Source organism: Meles meles, chromosome 9 (assembly GCF_922984935.1).
Source record: "Meles meles chromosome 9, mMelMel3.1 paternal haplotype, whole genome shotgun sequence".
Lineage (NCBI taxonomy): Eukaryota > Metazoa > Chordata > Mammalia > Carnivora > Mustelidae > Meles > Meles meles.
Window position 1 is genome coordinate 13216265 of NC_060074.1, and position 21306 is coordinate 13237570.

Consider the following 21306-nt stretch of genomic DNA (forward strand, 5'->3'; position numbering starts at 1 on the left):
TTCAGTGGCATTAAGTACCTTTACCTGCTTGTGCAACCATCACCGCTAGGACTTGTCTGTCTGTCTTTCTTTCTTTCTTCTCTGAGCCATTTATTTATTATTAGTAATAGTAAAGAATATTTCCAAATGGCATACATTCCAATAATAAGTGGAACTCTCTATATCCACGCTCGAGCCTGTCAGTAGGGGTTTTAGGGAAGTCATATACACACAGTCATGTCTTCGACACTCACAGCCACATTTGGGTTTTGCACGCTTTTTCCAGAACCAACGAGGTGTATCTTTTGACCAGTTTATTAAATCCATTAAACTGTTCTGCCCATAGTACGCTTTAAGTTGTAGGCTTTTGGAAAAAAGAAGTCCATTGACATACAATATCCGATTAGTTTTAGGTGTACGTGATACTGATTTGATACCTTTGTACATTATGAAATGATCCCATGTTAAGTCTAGTTACCATGTCACCATACAGAGTGATTACAAAATCATTGACTATATTTCCTACACTACACGTTACATTCCCATCACTTATCTATTTTATAACTGAAAGTTTGTATCTCTTAGTCCCCTTCACCTATTTTAGGTGTCCCCCAACCTGCGCTCTAGTAACCAACAGTTTCTTATATTTATGAGTCTGTTACTGTTTTGTTTGTTCATTTGTTTTGTTTTTTAGGTTCCACATATAAGTGAAATCAAATGATATTTATCTTTTTCCGTCTGATTTATTTCATTTTGCATGATACCCTCTAGGTCCATCCATGAGAATGATTTCACTCATTTCTTTTAAAGATTATTTATTTGTTTATTTGACCGAGTGAGAGCACATTAGCAGGGGGAGCAGCAGAGGGAGAGGGAGAAGCAGGCTCCCTGCTGAGCAAGGAGCCCAGTGTGGGGCTCGATCCCAGGACCGGAGCCCCGGCAGATCACGACCCGAACCAATGGCAGATACTTAACTGTCTGAGCCACTCAGACCCCCCGATTTCATTCATTTTTATGGCTGAGTGATAGGTCTTGTTTTTCTTTTTTTTTTTTTTTTAAGATTTTATTTATTTATTTGACAGAGAGATAGAGATCACAAGTAGGCAGAGTGGCAGGCAGAGGGAGAGGGAGAAGAGGGCTCTCCCGCCGAGCAGGGAGCCCGATGTGGGACTCGATCCCAGGACTCTGGGATCATGACCCCAGCCAAAGGCAGCCGCTCAACTGACCGAGCCACGCAGGAGCCCAGGGCTTGTCCTTCTTAAACATAGAAGTTCTCTGGATGACGCCAAGGATATGAAAAGGGACTTAATATATTTGTTAATAAAACATCATAAATCTTACTTTTTTCAGAGATAAAATATCTTTCTAAGATTCTGTACTTCTTCTCAGAGCCCTGAGCATTTGAATTCGCTGCATTATAGTGTAGTGACTTAGAGTCAGATTTGCTGGTTTAAATTTTGGCTTTCCCATTAGTTCACCATGTGATCTTGGACAAATTATTTAACCTTTCTGTGTCTTAGTTTTCACATCTTACAAGAGGGATCATGCTGATAGTATTTATCTTAGAGACTTGGGATGATTAAGTGAAAAAAATGGTGCTTCACACGTGGGTTGTTGCCATATAAATATTAGGTATTGTTTTTATTCTTAGAAATAATGTCCTTAAAGTTTCCTTCCTGCTGCACTGAATGTGCTGTGAGGCCAAAGACTTCATCATTTTTGTCTGCTAATGAGTTCCTTGCAGATATCTCCAAATGGGCCTATAGTCCAGCTCTCCCTCCATTTTCTCTGTCTTAAAATTGTATTTGCACATGGAATTTTTTGAGAAAGAGTTAAGTTGGCTGACCACTATTTCCTGAGCTTTTGGGGTTTTATTTTAAAGGTTAAATGAGTTTGGGGAAGGAGATGGTTAGAAAAATAAACTCTTTCTCCTTTCTTTTTTCTTCCTTCTTTCCTTCCTTTCCCTTCTTCCCTTCCTTTTCTTTCTTTCTCTCTCTCTCTCTTTCCCTTTCTCTCTCTCCTTCTTTCTTTCTTCTTTGATTCATCAACCTCAGTGGTTCAAGGGAATGCCTAGAACTCTTAAGGCCTTTCAAAAGTTTATTTGCAGGGGCGCCTGGGTGGCTCAGTGGGTTAAAGCCTCTGCCTTCGGCTCAGGTCATGATCTCAGGGTCCTGGGATCGAGCCCCACATCGGGCTCTCTGCTCCGCGGGGAGCCTGCTTCCTCCTCTCGCTCTGCCTGCTAGTTGTGATTTCTCTCTGTCAAATAAATAAAATATTAAAAAAAAAAAAAGTTCATTTGCAGGAGCCCTTGGTATAACCCGGGAAACTCCCGAGCTGTCCAATCGTGGAAAGTCGTGGCTCTTGCCTCTAGGGGGCGCTGTTTGCCAGTGTTCGCCTAAACCCGGGAGCGGTGGAGGGGAAGGCGGCCGGGCAGCGGTGACGTCGGCAGGAAGTAAGTTAAAAAGTTACCGAACGAGCCCGTCCAGTCTTCGCTTGCAGAAGCAGCGAGTCCTGAGTTCTCTTCCCGCGCAAGTGAGAACTTCCTTGGAACTTGGATTACGCAGAAGATTCTAATTTTTAAAAAACTTTATTTTCAGGCAGTTTCCCCCGGAACCTTTTACCTCCAGAGGATCGAGGGAGTTGGACCTGAAGGTATGCGATCAGCACCTTTCCCTGCGCAGGTCTTGCCCTCTAGCCTCGGTCCTTGCCTTAGTACAGACATTTGCAGAACCTCTCGTGGCTGCTGGCACGACCGCTGCCCGGATTTACTAGCCGTGCCAGGGGAAATGACGGTTTAAAAAGCCCCAGGAAAGCTCTAACACGGACATTTATGGGCGGAAATATGCTAGTCCATAAATGCAAAGTCTGGCCACCTGAAGGTAGACAAAGTCTAGCCGACGGTAGGTCGGAATTTGGGGGAAACTGCAGGGCGAACGTGTGATACTTAGAATACCGCAGGAAGCCGTCTCCGAGAGGCCATTCATTGGGTTTCAGGTATCACAGGCTACTCCTAGAAGGGAAGACCCCACGGCTGATCGCACTGAAAATACCTTTTCCGGGGGGCCTGGGTGAGTCGGTCGTTAAGCGACTGCCTTCGGCTCAGGTCATCATCCGGGGGTCCTGAGATCGAGTCCCACTTCCCACTCCCCGCTTAGCGGGAAGCCTGCTTCTCCCTCTCCCACTCCCCCTGCTTGTGTTCCCTCTCTCACTCTCTCTCTCTCAAATAAATGAAATCTTAAAAACAAACAAACAAACAAAAAACCACCACAACAACCATTTTCCGTTTTCTTTCTCCATCTCCGCCTCCCTCTTTCTCTCTGGAAGTAAGCTGCACACCCAGTCTGGGACTTAGACTCACAACCCTGAGATCAAGTCACACGCTCTCCCGACTGAGCCAGCCAGACGCTCCTCTGTTTAATTTTTCTAGCAATAAAAGTAATGTGCTCGTTGCATAAAATCCGGAAAACTCAGGAGACAAAAAGAGAATTTAGAGTGTTTGTGTTTATACCACCTAGAAATAGCTGCTCTTTGTTATTGATGTTGTTTTTTGTTATGTTCTCCTTCCTTTGGAAAGTGGTTTCTTGTTTCTAAGTAGCCAAGTCTTGCAAAGAGAATATATACCTTGAGGCCTTATAGAATGAATAATATTACAGTTCATTGCTCCTCTGATTAGAATGGAATTTAGTGTAGAAAATGCTATATGAACTTTATGAACTGAGCGGGTGGAAATACTCATTTAGTGATTTGTGACTTCCTTCATTGATTTGAGCAACTTTTATCTAAAACCACCCTTTCTTTTGGGGTCTAGGATTGTGGCTTCTCTTTTTGTGCTATACGGACCTGTCCCGTGATGGTTGTTCTTAGATGAATGGACACTTCTGAATTATAAACCCCCAGACTGCTCTATAAAATGAAAGGCAGAAATCGAAGCGCTGTTTCTGTCCTTTGGTGGGAACGAATGAAGAGTTCCAACCGGGAGACGTTGTGCTTTGTCATCCTCCCTTTTGACTCACTCTCACCAGGGCCATTTTGATTTGAGAAGTGAAGGTAGATCGGATTCCAAAAACACGTCCCTCCAGACCTCCAGAAGGGTCACCACGCAAGTGTTGGGCTCATTTTTTTGGCCATTGGGTTTTTAAGTGAGTTCGTAGGACTATTTATTTTTCAGCACTTTGGGGAACGTCTCATGCCTGGAACAGAGGAGGCCTGGGAAGTTGGGCTTCCGTGTATATTTCCTCTCTCATGTGCTGCCCTACCCTCTCGCTTTCAGGCTGGCCATGGCATCTCAGGGTCGCAGTCCGAGCTTCTCTTCAGATGATAATGGTCAATCAAACTTCCGGGGGAAGCTCCTGACGATTGATTCAAAGCTGGGGAGCCAAGATGTGGAGGCCTTGAAGTTTCTCTGCCGAGACTGCATCTCCCACAAGGAGCTGGAGAGGGCCAGCTCCGCCTCAGACATTTTTGATCATTTGTTGGCAGAGGAGCTGCTGAGCGAGGAAGACTCCTTCTTCCTCGCGGAACTCCTCTACGTCATCAAGCAGAAATCGCTGCTGCGGTACCTCAACCGAACCAAAGAGCAGGTGGAAAGTTTGCTGCCTACCCGAGGGAGGGTCTCTCTGTTCAGGTGAGCAGGGCCTCTGTGATCAAGACGATGGGGTGGGAGATGGGGAGGGTGGGGGATGGGGAGGATGGGGGATGGGGAGGGTGGGGGGGGGTTTCCATCTAGGTAGTGTTCACTCAGGCCACTGCGCTTTGAAAGGAGGCTGGGGTTATGCCCTTTTTCTTATCTCCGTCCTTGGGTGACGGTGCTTCTAAACGAGATCTCTCCGGGTCCGGTACTCTTGAGATGAGAGGTTTTCAAAGTGGGGCTTTCACTTTTTTTAAAAAAAGATTTTATTTATTTGACAGACAGACAGAGAGAGAGAGCGTGCAAGCATGGGAGCAGAAGGCAGAGGCAGAGGGCAGCTTCCCGCTGGGCAGGAAGCCTGATGCGGGGCTCCTGGGATTATGACCTGAGCCGAAGGCAGAGGCTTAACTGACTGAGCCACCCCGGTGCCCCCAAAGTGGGGCTTTTCAAAGCCCCACTCTGGGCCTGGAAGTGGCTTTCCCTGGTTGGCTTCTCACTGCCAAAGAAAGCCGGCCTCTGCACGGCGGGCCTTCCCTTTTTCTTCTTCTCCCCTCCTCCTTCCCAGACAGCCCTTCCTGTGAGTCACTGTGGGCGCTGAGAAGAGGGAATGCCTGAGTTCTTGTAGCCAGATAAGGAAAATGAGAAAAGACGTGTCCCTGGGGTAGGGAAGGACATCATTTATGCCATGTCCTGTTTTAAATTTTCATGCATTTTTGGTTGAAATCCAGAGAGGTGAAATACAGATATTTTGTATGTATATATTTTTTGTATTTTATTTGTATTTTGCATCTGTATGGGGTGACGTACAGGCATCAGGTCTGTCGTGGGTCAGACCTTAGATCACACGCTTTTATTTATTTAAGATTTTTTACTTGTAATTGAACTATAATTGACCTATAACATTATGATAATTTTAGGTGTACAACATCATGATTTCATATATGTATGTATTGTGAAATGATCACCATAGAAAATCCGACATTCGTCACCACATATAGTTACAAATTTTTTTTTCGTGCTGAGAACTTTTGAAACCCACTCTTTAGCAACTTTCAGATATGTAACAGAGTGTAGTTGATTCTTGAGCCCGCCTCTACTGCTTATTGTGTTAGCTTTTAAAATTTTTATTTTCCATCTTATTTTATTTTTTGGGAGAGAGAGAGAACGCGCATGTGCGTGCATGGGCGTGGGTGGAAGGGTAGAGGGCAAAGGGAGGGGAGACAGAGAGTCTTTTTTTTTTTTTTTAAGATTCTATTTATGTATTTATTTATTTATTTGACAGAGAGAGCGAGATCACAAGTAGGCAGGGAGGCAGGCAGAGAAAGGGGGGAAGCAGGCTCTCCGCGGAGCAGAGATCCCGATGCGGGGCTCCATCTCAGGACCCTGAGACCCGAGTTGAAGGCAGAGGCTTAATCCACAGAGCCACCCAGGCGCCCGAGACAGAGAATCTTAAGCAGATTCCACGCTCAGTTCGGAGTCCCACGCAGGACCCTGAGATCATGACCTGTGCCGAAATCAAGAGTCAGAGACTTAACTGACTTCACCACCCCAGTGTCCCCTTACTGTGTTAACCTGATGTAACAGGCCACTTAAAGGTCAGAGTTTGAGTTTTGAATCTATACAGTGGGGTTCAAAATTGTCTACTCATGGGCTGTGATCACTCCCATGAAAGAGAATATTTGTAAAAAAGCACTTGATTTCCTGTACTGTCCTCTGCACGTCTGAGGTTTTTTTGTCTCTCTGGATGTATGTCTTAGAAAGCTGCTCTACGAACTGTCAGAAAGCATCAGCTCAGATAACTTAAAGAACATGATCTTCCTTCAGAGGGACTCGATTCCCAAAACGCAGATGGTAAGTGGGTCATAGAGAGTGGGGTATTTGTGAGCTCTGTCGTAATCCGTGTCGGGAATATGCTGGGGTTTTCAGGAAGGGATTTTATTTGCTGGAGATGATGTCATACAGGACTTGGGAACATTGACTTTGGTGCTGGGTGGGCCTGGATTCTGGTCCTGGTTCTAACGCCTCAACGGAGGGGCCAGAGATGGAAGCTTTCTGAGCCTCTGTTTTCTCACCTGTCAGATTGTCAACAATCCCACTCTTTCCTTCTGAGACTGTTGGGAGAATTAGACAACGTGATGTGGGTAAAATTCGGCACCTGGTCATCATGTAGTAAGTGGTTAACTGCTGTTGGCACCCACTGTGTCTTCCCATAGAGAAACGTGTGGAAATGAGGCGGTGGGAGATCGTGGTGGAGTGGGAATGGGGCTTTGATGAGCTACATAGGGACCCTGTGTGTTCTTCTTCTTCTTTTTTTTAGATTTTTATTAATATATTTATTATATATAGAGAGAGATATATATAGAGAGAGATAGAGAACTGAAGTAGACAGAGAGGCAGGCAGAGGAAGAGGGAGAAGCAGGCTCTCTGCCGAGCAGGGAGCCCAGTGTGGGGCTCGATCCCAGGACCCCGGGGTCATGATCTGAGTCGAAGGCAGCCGCCCAACCCACTGAGCCACCCAGGTGCCCTGCGTGTTCTTTTGAGGAACTTTGCATTATCTCCCGTGTAGGGTTTTTGTGAAAATCAAATGAGACATATGTTTGAGGATGTGCTTTGTAGAGGGCTATACAGGTGTTTTGAACTAATAGTAGTATTTTTAATAATAACATAATTTCTGTCTATTAACCATATTGCTAGAGGGGTCACATTTAAGAGTAAGAAAGTAGCAACAGTTCTCTCTTCCAGGCCTCAGAACTTTATACGTTTTTCTTTTTATTCTAATATCAACTTGTAACAAGCAAGTTAGTTAAGTTGGGAAAGGGGCCACTTTTCAAATTTCCCCCTATAACATCACTTTATAATTGTGCTATTCAACGGCTATGTTTATTAGGTTTTAAGTTATGTGACATCCGATAACACCCCGAAAAGCAAGTAACGTGTACGGAAGTTAGACAATGTAGTACTAAGTGAACAGCCATGAACGCCTCCCCCCACGCAACTTAGGAGTGTGAATATCACCCACACTCTCTCTCGAGCCTACTTGCATGCATAGCCCCCCTCCCCATATCACATTCTCCTGAGATCTCCTTATATTATTGACAAGTAAATTCGGTTTGTAGAAAAATCACTGAGGAGTGGGAAGCTGTTTCATGTGGGGTAGGACAAATGAGGACTATGTGAGTAATTCATTAATAAATATGTTTCCTGGTGTCCGACCTGTAGACCTGAAGAGGTTCATTTTACTTACCTTGCTCAGTCTTTCAGGTCTTTTTGCTTTTTCTGAGCCCTCAGGGTTTTTGGCCTCTGTGCCTTTTGATTAGTCATTGCTTGAGGCCCCCCCTTTTTTTTTTTTTCCCCCAGAGGTTGGTTGTGGGTTCTGTGGGGTTGGGGACTGAGTCTTAACTCATCATTATAGGTTCAGAACCTTGTAGAATCTGTTACAAAATCATGGAAAACATAAATGAATGGGATGATACAGTCTTCCTTTTCTCTTTCTGAGAAAATGGCCTGAACCCTTTCTGTTTATATGCTTTTACGATGACTGACTGGAGAGATTAGCAGGATCAACTAAGCCACCTCGACGGGATGTGCGGAGATCCATGGCGAACGTTCTTATTCTTACTGCCATTTGTCAGAATCTACTAATTTTCTCCCTTAGGTAGCCCCTGAGAAGTCTGGTATATTTCTGTTTTTGTTTTTACACTTTTCCCCTTTTCCTTTTATCTTGTTGTTCTTTAAGAAAAACCCAAGAAGACGCTAGTATTAAAAATGACATAAAACAAACATACAGATTAATGAATTATTATAAGTCGCATCCTTTAGAAATCATCACCCAAGTCAAGAATTTGAATTTTGCCAGTCAGTCTAGAATCCCCCCACCTAGTGACCCCATTCCAATCACAACCCCTTCCCACCCTCTAGGAGAATCACTATCCTGGCTTTTATAGTAGCAATTCTAATGTTTCTTTTATTTGACAGATAGAGATCACAAGTAGGGAGAGAGGCAGGCAGAGAGAGAGAGAGAGGAGGAAGCAGGCTCCCTGACAAGCAGAGAGCCCGATGCGGGGCTCGATCCCATCCCGGGATCATGACCTGAGCAAAAGGCAGAGGCTTTGACCCACTGAGCCACCCAGGCGCCCCCTGATGTTTCTTTATGGTTTTATCATTTACTTGTGCAAACCTAGATGTCAGGTTTAATCTTGGCCAGTTTTTTTGAGCGTTTTTTAATCTTCGGGTTTAACTCTTCTCCCTCCAACCCCTTTCTTTCTTTGTCCTAACATCGATCTGTTGAAGAAGCCCAGGACAACTGGTGGGTAGAATTTCCCCCAGTCTGAGTTTTGCTGATGGCTTGTGTTTGGTACAGTTCAGCCCGCTCCTCTGTCTTGGGCATTTCCTGTAAACCGGCAGCTGGATTCAGAGGCCAGATGTCCCAGCATTAGTTTCCTATAGTTTGAAAAGCTCTCTGAGTTATTCTGATAATAGAGCAGTCTTTCACAATTTCCCCAGTCTCTGGGTTTATAAAAATAAACGGAACCACTCCCTCTAGCGAAACCTCTCCGTGTGTCATAAACAGAAGTTCTTACTCCCCACGCCGGGTGGTGGGGGCGGCGAGGGGGTGGGGATGAAGAGAGAGGCAGGAGTCCCTGGTGTGCTCCACACCAAGCCATGATTTTGCACTAGGAAAAACGAGGGGAGTGTATTTCTTCCGGCACTTTCTCCAAGGGTCTTAGACCTTAGCTTGTGGTTTGTGGCCAGAAGCATTCCTGACATTTTGCCCCCTGCTATCTTAGCTTTTGTCAATGAAGCCCTGTGCTCACGGAGCCAAACGATTTTTGCTTTTCTCGTTCAGCACAGCAGTAAAAGGAACAACCACTATTTCCCCGTGGCATAGAACTGTGAGAATAGCCCGTCAGATTCAGGAAAAGTACCCTGCTTGAGCTCCAGATGATCTCAGCTTTATTCCAAAGGAGATCTATTTCTTCACGTGAGAACCGTGGCTGAGTTATATACCTTAGAAAATCCAGGCTGATCTCTGTTGGATGTTCCTGAAGTGGGGAAAGAACAATCTCTTAAGCAGCGCCGTGGAGTTTCGGTACCAGGGCTTAACGAGGCTGTGTTATCTGCTGCTGCCGTTGCAAAAGATCTTGTCCAGGAAATCAGTTGCGTAGCAGCTGGGTGGGGAGGGCCTGAACTTACCTCAGTCAAAAAGGAAGGGTTCTAAATTCACACGGTCTCTCTCGAGTTAGAAAAATGAAAACAAAACAAAACAAAAAAAACACCTTTGTAGGGTGTTCTAGGATTCCTTTTGATAACTTTCCTACAAGCTCATAGGCGTCTGGCTGCCTTCACCCGTTCCAGAACGTGCTGGAAATCTGTTCTCCGGGTAGTAATCAAATGAACGTTGGATGTAAAGGAAACCACACCCAAATCTACAAGCTTAGCAAAGCAGCAAAACAAGAGCTTTCAGGCACTTCCCGCTAGTATTCACTGGAGTGGTGTTCTTAAAATACAGAGGCCTTTTCAATCGTGTGTGTGTGTGTGTGTGTGTGTGTGTGTGTGTGTGTGTGTAGAAGGTGTCATTGACCAGACATCTCATAAACAGTCTTCAGAGTATGAAGAACTCCCATCATTGCTTCTAGAATCATGTCTTCGTCCCTTTTCTTCCTCCTGGTAGGATGCTGTCAAAAATAGGGTTTCTGTTTTAAGGTTCAGTAAGAGCTCATTTGCATGAGCTACCGCAGAACTTTGTGCAGTGTCTTCCCTCTGAACCTTTTGCCCAGCAGATCAGCTCTGGAGGAATCTTCCTGCACCCCCTTCTGTCTTCTGCTTGACTCCTGGCCAAGCAATGGGTAGTGCTAGGGCTGCGTGGGGACACATACTCTTCTTTGCCTTTTTGGCTCTCCTGCTTGTCTCTAGAATTTCTTTTTTTTTTTTTTTAAAGATTTTATTTATTTATTTATTTGACAGAGATCACAAGTAGGCAGAGATGCAGGTAGAGAGAGAGAGGGAAGCAGGTTTCCCCCCACGGAGCAGAGAGCTCTATGTGGGACTCGATCCCAGGACCCTGAAATCACGACCTAAGCCAAAGGCAGAGGCTTAACCCACTGAGCCACCCAGGTGCCCCGGAATTTCTTAAATTATAATCTGTCAGGGGCGCCTGGCTGGCTCTTTTGGTAGAGCGTGTGATTCTTGATCTTGGGGTTGTAAGTTCAAGCCCCACATTGGGTATAGAGATTACTTAAAAATAAAAGTCTTTGAAAAAAATGTATAATCTCTGTTGAACCCTTCCTCATCCTGTGTTACTGCTCAGTCTCTCTGGTTCCCTCCACGGCCAAACTTCTTGAAAGGATAGTTCGTATATACTCTTTCTCCGCTAACTCAACTCTGGGTCACGATTCAGGGCACTTCAAGATGACATCAGCTTCCTTCCTAACAGAGAACCTCTTGCTGAAGGCAACACAAACCTCCTTGTAACCAGGATTTTTGTTTCACATTCACATGTGGTTTATTTTGCCTTTTCTTTTTCATTGCCAGCATGGCAAAGCAACGTCCTTTTCCGTGTTGGCAACGAAGACCTAGTCATCCTTCAAGAATCCCCTCCCATGCACGGCTTGTGCGAAGCCTGCTTTGTGCCTAGATGAACTGTGAATAAATGAGTGGTATTTTCGATTCTTCCTTCATTTCATCACCCACCTCAGACTGAGTTCCACAACTCACCAAGTTCTATTTCAGAAATGTTTCTCAAACCCAGTGCCGCCTCTGTGTTTTCCAGCACACTGGCTTTGGACCAGGTCTAGATCCTCTCTTTGCCAGAGTGTTTCATCTTACTGCCAATATTTTCTCTCTAATCCCCTTCCTCCCCCAACCTGTTTCAAGACTTCTACTCAAAAACAAATGCGTTCACGTTACTGTTCTTAAAATCTACTATGGCCGCTCCTTGACGCGTGGGACACATGCCAAACTCCTCACATACTCTGTGTCTGTCCGTGTGTGCCTGGGCCCATACCAGCCCCTTGTTCCAGTCATGACCTCGCTCTGACTCAGGGTTTGTACTCAAGCCTCCTTCTCAATGTTCCTTAACACAGTCCCTTTTCAGTCGTTCAACGGTTCCATATGTCTGGAGACAGAGGGATGCTGTTGGTGCTCATGGGCTCATGGACACAGTGAGATGGTGTTCAGAGGTTTACTTTTGATGACTTACTCCTTTCTGTGGGCTCTAATGTGAGTTCATTCGTAATATATGTTTTCATAACCAGCTTCATATGCTGAGAAGCCCTATTCTTTGAAAAGATTGTGGTGCTTTCCACCGCACATGTAATTCAATATTAAAATAATACTAGCCAAAAAATAAATAAAAATAAAATAAAATAATACTAGCCAATTTGTCATTTTTTCCCAGCAGCATTTAAGAGATTTTTTTTTCTTTTAAAATACTGACTATTTGCCCCTTGTTTCTTCCGTGCCTCTGTTTCCTTGCCACCCTAATCTTAAGTGTATTATTTACGGATGTGAGTCAGAGGCCGTGTAGCCCAAGGACCCACAAGAGAGACGTTGTCATCGGACTGCCAGGGTTCACTTACTGCACAAGTTGTCGAACCTCAGTTATCTCATCTTTAAAATGGGGATTTATACCCTGAATCAGATAATACATTATATGTTAATTAATTGAATTTAAATATTTTTAAATTCCAATATTTTAAAATATTTTAAATTATTTTCAATAAATTAAATTAACTAGGGGTTATATAGTATCTAGCCTTACTGGCTTGGTTTTGAGGTCAAGCAAGGACTGCCTGGTATGTAGTGAGTTATGTATATTTGGTATTTGTTATTAATATAGATAATTTACTTGGTCATGCCTCTTCCCCCCATACTATTGAACTCCTTAGGGACAAGCACCATTCCTTATTCATCATTGCAAAATCTGGTGACTAGAGCCCATGCAGGTAATGTTTAAGGAATGAATGCATCATCAGAAGGCAAGTAAATGTGACTCCGTTGATTCTCTTGTAGACCTCGCTAAGTTTCCTGGCATGTCTGGAGAGACAAGGTCAAATAGATGAAGATAATCTGAAGTTACTGGAGGATCTCTGTGGAAAAGTTGTACCTAACCTTGTGAGAAAGATAGAAAAATATAAAGGAGAGAAAGGTAACTAGCTTACGCTTGCTTGCTTGCTTGCTTGCTTGCACAAAACCATGGGAATTCTTTTTTTTTTTTTTTAAGATTCTATTTATTTATTTATTTTTTTTTTAAGATTTTATTTATTTATTTGACAGAGAGAGAGATCACAAGTAGGCAGAGAGTCAGGCAGAGAGAGAGGAGGAAGCAGGCTCCCCGCGGAGCAGAGAGCCCGATGCGGGGCTCGATCCCAGGACCCTGAGATCATGACCCAAGCTGAAGGCAGCGGCTTAATCCACTGAGCCACCCAGGCGCCCCTAAGATTTTATTTACGTATTTGAGGGAGTGAAAGCGAGAGAGATCATAGAGGGAGAGGGAGAGGCCAACTCGCTGTTGAGCAATCCCTGGACCCGGGATCATGACCTGAGCCGAAGGCAGATGCTTAACCCACTGAGCCACCCCGGCAACCAAGATGGTGGGAATTCTTAAACTAATTGGTCCTCTATGATGTTTGCTCATCACTCTGAACATATTCTCTTAGGAAAGGCAGAACTTTCCCCTCATCTGTTCATTCAATACATATTTATTAAAGGCATGCTCTGAACTAGGCACAGTTGTTGAAGTTGGAGACTTAGCAATATATATAGAGCAAAGCCCTAGCTCTCCTGGAGCTTATATTCTAGCGAAGAGAAGTAGTTTTAAATAAATGTCTTTTTCTCATTCTTACATGGGGGCGAGAGTCTAGAAAATCATTTTGAATGAAATAACAGAAAAGAACAACGCAGGATAGCACAGGGTTTAAGAATGAGGTCTGTGGAGTCAGATTGCCAGGACTCCGCTTATTAACAGGTTAGTGGATCACTTCTTAACCTTTCACTTTCCCCATCTGTAAAGTGGGGATAATAACAGTACCTACCTCATGGGTGTTTCGAGGATCAAACGAAGTAATTCCTATAAAATGCTTGCCTGGCCTAGAATAAAACATGGTGCTATGAATATGTTTGTCAGAAAGTCATTAAAAACTCTCATAGTCTCAGAAATTGCTATCAGAGAAGAAGAATGATTTTATTTCCTTGTTGTTTTTTGTTTGTTTGTTTGTTTTTGTTTTCTAAACCTGTCTTGTAAAGGCAATATCGCTAAAAGTGATAGCAGAAGGTGGAAATCACACCTGGTTGCCTGACTCAATATGCTAAGTATTTGTGCTCCCCCAGCTCCTGTTTCTCCACTGTTAAAACAAGAGCCACAAATAAAACTGCATGAGTACAGGGGCGCCTGTGGTTCAGTCAGTTAAGCATCTACCTTCGGTTCAGGTCATGATCTCTGGGTCCTGGAATCGAGCCCCGCGTTGGGCTCCCTGCTCAGCCAGGGGCCTGCTTCTCTCTCTCCCTCTGCTGCTCCCCCTGCTTGTTCTCTCTCTCTCTGTTAAACAAATAAAATCTTTAAAAATTGCATGAGTATATTCATGAAGTTTTATACCACACCCATATTTTAATTCAGTGAGTCAGTCTGCTGTGCAAATGTCTTTGCTTAAAAACGAAACTAGCTGAAAGGAACTCCTCTCTAAGAATTCTATAAATAGGGCTCCCTGCTGAGCAGCCCACTTCTCCTGCTCCCCCTGCTTGTGCACGGGCTCTCTCTCGCACTCTATCAAATAAATAAATAAATAAAATCTTTTTAAAAAGTCTATAAATGCAAAATGAGTTGAGGAACAAAATACCCTGTTGTTAAATTGATAAAAATCTCAAAAAATAACTGAAGCAATGAATAAATGCATAATTTAAGTAAAAGTTGGAAGAATAAAAATGATTCTCCTAACCAGAATTATCAAGTGAGAAGTAAAAAAACGGGAAGTTGATGGTAAAAGTACATTTAGAATCCTCACTGAACACTGAGTGCAGAGAGGTTTTTTTTTTTTTTTCTGATCACATTGCCATTTTCGTGCAGTTAGTATCCCCCACAAAATACACAAGGCAGGTGGGCAGATGGTTTTGGATCCTTGAACTCAGGAGAAGGCACTGTAGTGTTCATGTAGTAAATGCCTCAGTGGACCTGATCTTTGTATCAGAAGAATTCGGATTTTGATTTTTCTTTTCTACAACCTGCCTGTTGTGTGATCTCTTTTGGGTGTCGAAAGAAAACAAACAAACAAACTTGTTATTCTTTTTTCCACTTTTCATCTTTCTTTGTTTCTTTCTACAAACAAATTTGTTTTCCTCTGCTACATCACACCAACCCTTCTGGAACACTTCTGACATAGATGGCTAGGATTTTTCCGTACCAAGCCAATTCTCTAAGTCTTGGCAGACACCAGCTGGGCGTCCTGTGATTTAATCCAATTCTGACACTAACCAGAGTTAGCATAGACCTTAACTAAATTAGGTTAAGGGCTCAGTGCCCCCTACTTCAGACACCAGTCGCAGGTTAGTAGGTCCCCAGAACATCCATGACTTCTGTCTGATTTGGCTACAAACTGAGGGTTCCCATGACCCCGTTCTCAGGTTCAGTCATTTGCTAGAACAGCTCACAGAACTCAGGAAAACTGTATACTTACTGAATTAATTTTTTTTTACGATTTTATTTATTTGACAGAGAGAGATCACAAGTAGGCAGAGAGGCAGGCAGAGAGAGAGAGAGAGAAGCAGGCTGCCCTCTGAGCAGAGACACTGATGCGGGGCTTGATCCCAGGATCCTGAGATCATGACCTGAACCGAAGGCAGAGGCTTAACCCACTGAACCACACAGGCGCCCCTTAAATTATTTGTTTATTATTAAAAAGATTGGATTCAGCAACAGCCAGATGTAAGAAATGCATAGGGCCAGGTGTGAGAGAAGGCGCATAAAGTTTCCGGGCCGGCTCTAGCTTTCCCTCCCAGCATCTCCACATACTCGCCGATCTGGAAGCTCTCCAAGAACCTTCAGGTAGGGGTTCTTACATGGAGGCCTCCTGTAGAGGCATGATTGATTAAATCATTGGCCATTATGATTAATTCAGCCTCAGCCCTGCTTGCCTTCCCAGAGGTCTGAGTGTGGGGTTGAAAGTTCCAACTCTCTGACCACGGTTCATTCCTCTGGCACCCCGCTCATCCCCCTCCAGAGGCTACCCAGGAGCCCCAATCATTTCCTTAGCGTCTTACTAGCAAGAGACACTTAGCACTTCGGAGATTCCAAGAGTTTTAAGAGCTCAGTGCCAGGAAAAAGAGGCCAGAGATCAAACATATGTTTATTACTATATCCTGGATATCAAGTAATATTTCCTTTAGTATAGTCCTAAGAACTTGGCCTTAATTTTTCCATTGAGGATGAAGGACTAAAGAACTGAAAAGATTGGGGCGCTTGGGTGGCTCAGTGGGTTAAAGCCTCTGCCTTCGGCTCAGGTCATGATCCCAGGGTCCTGGGATGGAGACTCGCATCCGGCTCTCTGCTCAGCAGGGGAGCCTGCTTCCCTTCCTCTCTCTCTACCTGCCTCTCTGGCTACTTGTGATCTGTCAAATAAAAAAATAAAATTAAAAAAAAATAATATATCATAATTAAAATAAAATTAAATAAAAATTCAAATGATGACAATGCAGAGTTTATTCGCTGCAGCCCATTCCCCAGAGATAATCATTGTTTGCTATTTGGAGTAGATATGTAGAGACAATTTGTGTGTGTGTGTGTGTGTGTGTAGATCGCTAGATGAATATAGATTTAACTAAAATCATGCTAATCATATTCTATGACTTGGTTTTGTCCCACGTAATATATCTCACATTCCCATGTACATAATGCAGACACAGCTCATTCTTATTAATGGTTCCATAGAAAGACATTTTACGTACATAACATATTTAATTACTACTTTTTTTTTTTTTAAAGGTTTTATGTATTTATTTGACAGAGAGAGATCACAAGTAGGGAGAGAGGCAGGCAGAGAAAGAGGGGGAAGCAGGCTCCCTGCTGAGCAGAGAGCCCGATGCAGGGCTTGATCCCAGGACTCTGAGCTCATGACCTGAGCCGAAGGCAGAGGCTTTAACCCACTGAGCCACCCTGGCACCCCTAATTACCACTTTTGACTGTTTTTTGCTTGAATGGTTTTTTCATTTTCGTTCTTCATTCCTCTCTTCCTTCCTTCCTTTTTGTCTTTCTCTTTTCTGCTATAGTCTGAGTTCTGGTTTTATTTCTTGCGGTAACGCTTTTGTAATCTCTGCTTGCCCGTTATCTGACACATTAAATACTGTAAGTTCTGCAGTAGTATTTAGTAAAGCCAATATTAATTTTAAGGAACTAATAAAATTATAAAAAAATAAAAACCTAAATACAACAAGACATAAAATATAATAAAAGGAATGCAAATGTAATGATAAAAACAATTTATAAGTTCACATTTTTTTTTTCTAGGTGTACGTGTCGGCCTTTTTAAACAAATGGCACCATAAATCTTCAGGTTCCTATAAAATGATTTCTGTTGCTGCTTGGTTATCTTGGATTGCTCCTAGTCAGGTGTTGAATTTTGTCTTACTATTTGTGGTTCGGTTTGCAGCCTCCCAGGCTCCTCCCAAACGTGTGGTAGACAAGGAACCTGAGTCATTGCTCCAAGGAGAGGAAGAAACCTTCCCCTGTTATGACGTGAAACCATTGTTAGAAGCCTTACCGGTAGGTTCATTGGTGTCTGGTCAATGTTAACCACCAACTCTTCTCTCCACCCTCCACACCCCCGCCCCCCAAAAAAAGAGAGAGAGACAGACCCTGATGTGTACTGTTTGATGTAAATGTTCCCACCACAGCTGATTTCACGTTACTCACATGACATCAATTTGATGCCAGAATTTCTGAAAATCTGACAATGCTTTTGCTAGCTGGTTTGAATGGACTCCGGGACACCACCGGGTTGTTGTGAAATGGTTCTGTTCTTATCTGTGCCGCTCGATCAAGGCCAGCATCCTGAACTTATAGCCTGTGTGATCCCTGCTCGACCCATGCTTTTTTAATAATCAGCAGTCACGGTTTTAAAATTCTTAATAATGTTTGAATAAGGGGCCTCACATTTTATCTTGCACGGAGCTCCACAAATTATGTAGTCTGTCCTTTCCAGAGGACAAGATTCGGGTTCCTGTAGTGCCCAGCAGTAGAAGGGTGAGTACAGGGGAAACAAGGCGAGATTTGCAGTCTGTTTCTTAACAACGTGATCATGATCCTTGAGAGATACATATGACAGGCTTCCCTGGGATTTACGTTTCTTCCTAGCAGATTTGGGCAGTTTTCTTTTGTTAACATCAGTTAGCCTCAAGAAAATTATCTTGGCCTTCGAATTTTTTTGTTGTTTTTAATTGTGGTAAAAGACAACATAAAATTTACCATCGTCATTATTTTTAAATGTGCAGTTCAGTACTGTTAAGTACATTTATGTTGTTGTATGACCAATATCCAGAACTCTGTCTTGCAAAATTGAACCGCTATCTCTATTAAACAATAACTCCCCATCCCCCCCCCCACCAGCCCCTGGCGAACAGTCTTCGATTTTGTATCTCTCTAAATTGGGCTACTCTGTTTACCTCGTATAAGTGAATTCATACAGTATTTGTCTTTTTGTGACTGGCGTATTTCACTTCCTATAATGTCCTCATTATAGTTCATCCAGGTCAGAATTTTCTTCCTTTTTAAGGCGGACTCATATTTCATTGTGTGTCTGTGCCGTGTTTTGTTCGTCCCTTCATCCTTCGGTGAACACGTGAGCTGCTTCCATCTTTTGGCTCTTGTGAATAATGCTGCCGTGGACATGGGCGTGCACATATCTCTCCGAGATCGTGCTCTCAGTTCTTGTGTGTACGTACCTAGAAGTGGAATTGCTGGATCGTGTGGTAATTCTCTATATCATTTTTTTTTTTAAAGATTTTATATGTTTAATTGCCAGAGAGAGAGAGAGAGAGACAGTGAGAGAGGGAACACAAGCAGGGGAAGCTGGAGAGGGAGAAGCAGGCTTCCTGCCGAGCAGGGAGCCCGATGTGGGGCTGGATCCCAGGACCCCGGGATCATGACCTGAGCCAGAGGCAGACGGCTAGCGATGGAGCCACCCAGGGGCCCCTCTATTTGAGTTTTTGAGGAACCGCCATAGTGTTTTTCACAGCAGCAGCATTATTTTCCATTTCTGCCAGTAATGCATAAGAATTCCAGTTTCTTGCCAACAGTTGCTCTCTTCTTCTTTTAACGGTAGCCATCCTCACGGGTGTGAGATGGCATCTCACGGTAGTTTTCATTTGCATTTCCTTAATGATTAGTGATGTTGAGCGGCTTTATGTGTGCTTGGTGACCATTTCTATTATCTTTCTTGGAGAAATGTGTGTTCAAGCCCTTCGCCAACTTTTTAATTGGGTGGTTTGTGGAAGTTTTCTTTTTTTTTTTTTTAGATTTTATTTATTTATGTGACAGACAGAGATCACAAGTAGGCAGAGAGGCAGGCAGAGAGAGAGGAGGAAGCAGGCTCCCCACTGAGCAGAGAGCCTGATGCGGGGCTCCATCTCAGGACCCTGGGATCATGACCTGAGCCGAAGGCAGAGGCTTAACCCACTGAGCCACCCAGGCACCCCTTTTTTATTCTTTTTTTTTTTTAAAGGTTTTATTTATTTATTTGACGGAGAGAGCGATCACAAGGAGGCAGAGAGGCAGGCAGAGAGAGAGAGGAGGAAGCAGGCTCCCCACTGAGCAGAGAGCCTGATGTGGGGCTCGATCCCAGGACCGTGAGATCATGACCTGAGCTGAAGGCAGAGACTCTAACCCACTGAGCCATCCAGGCGCCCCGCTTTTTTATTCTTTAAAAAATCCTTTGATAGCCTCTTTACATCTTCCATGATTTCATATTTTTACATTGACCATTTTTAACCTTTAAATTTGGAAAGAATTTCAATCTTATGGAAACGATGAATGAATGTGACTGAGGACACTATGTAACAGATTCACCTGCCTGTTGTTGACTTTTACCCCATGTGCCTTAACCTTTGTGTGCTTTCTCTTTCTCTGTCATCTATTTATGTAAACACATAATTTTTTTCTCAACTTTTTGAGTAACTTGCCCACGTCATGGCTTTTTACTGCTGAGTACTTTATGGCGTTATTTCCTAAGAATAAGGATATTTTTGTACAAAACTATAGTATAGTTCTTGATGCCAGGAAAGTTTACTTAATACAATACTTTCATCAGGTGCCATGTTCCAATTTTGTCTGTTATCCAGTAATATCCTTTGTAGCTTTTTTCCCCGCTAGTATGTAATTCATCTGGGATCATTATGGTGTTATCATGTCTCTGTAGTCTCCCTTCATCTTAAACATTTCTGCAATTTTTCTTTATGACATTAACATTTGTGAAGAATACAATCACCTCCACTACCATCTTTTATTTTAAAAAAATGGAATTTCCCTCATTTTTGGTGTGTGGTTTGCCCATGATTCGTTTCAAGCTATATATTCTCCTCAGTATCTTACCTAAATGATGCACCCGTCACATCCGGAGGCAGTGCTGTCCATCTGCCCCCCATCTGTGATGCTAATTTTGATTATTTGGTCAAGACGTCTGATTTCTTCTCTGTACAGTTAGTTTTTTATAGCTACTAATTTTCCCTTGCAACTAATAAGCAACTGGTGGGGAGACATTTTGAGACCATACAAATATCCCACTCGGCATTAGGAATTTCTGCTAGATTGGGGCGCCTGGGTGCCTCAGTGGGTTAAGCCTCTGCCTTCAGCTGGGGTCATGATCTCAGGGTCCTGGGATCGAGCCCCACATCAGGCTCTCTGCTCAGTGGGGAGCCTACTGCCCCACCCCTGCCTAAAAGCCTTTTCTGCCTTCTTGTGAGCTCTGTCAAATAAATAAAATCTTGGAAAAAAAAAAAGAATTTCTGCTAGATTAAGTATCCATTGGGGATTCTGGTGTGAGTCAATATTTACCTTGTTGGTTGCAAAGCAATGATTTTCAAATTCCAGTATTTTCTCCACGTTTCTAAGAGCCCTCCTTTCTCCCCCAGAAGTTTTTATTCTGCTCACTAAATTTAATCCTTCTTCCCACCTACTTTTTCAACTAGTTTTGTGTATGCTCAGATACTTATGTGAGTGTAGAAAACACACACACACGCACCCGCAGGACTTTGCTGTTTGCCTTAGAGATTCAGTCGTTTGTAAGGGTGTGGCTCAACCTTGGTATCTGAAATGTAGCTGTTTTGCTGACCTTGGACTCTGGCGTTGGCATGATGAAGGGGGCTAGCCGAGCTGGGAGTGTTGGAGGTGCAGGGAGAGGCGGCACCTCACATTACATACCTTTTCCTAGACTCTGGGGGTTGAAAGGTGTCTTAACAACGATCTAGGCAGTCCTGCCCCTGGATAAAACGGAACTTGGTGAATCATACCAAGTTTCATTTGCACCTGGCCAGTTTTCTTATGTAAAAGAGCACTGCCAACCATTGCATTTAATGAGGGCATCACATCCCCTAATCGATGAATTGAACATTAAAAACCAAATCAGTGTATTTCAATAACATCCCCTAATCGATGAACTGAACATGAAAAAACCAAATCCCTATTTTTGAGTGTGGCATAGGATCATCTTGGGGAGGCACAT

At 43.5% G+C, this 21306-nt stretch overlaps 1 protein-coding gene across 1 annotated transcript in view; it reads left to right on the forward strand.

The window, feature by feature from the left end:
* Positions 1-2448: 2448 nt before the first annotated feature.
* The window catches only part of CASP10 (caspase 10), a 33417-nt gene continuing 14559 nt past the window's right edge, over positions 2449-21306 (forward strand). The window contains 5 exon segments of the mRNA XM_046018768.1: positions 2449-2631; positions 4250-4603; positions 6364-6457; positions 12617-12752; positions 17242-17354. Of these exon segments, the coding sequence (XP_045874724.1) occupies positions 4257-4603; positions 6364-6457; positions 12617-12752; positions 17242-17354 (690 nt within the window). The 5' untranslated portion in view covers positions 2449-2631; positions 4250-4256.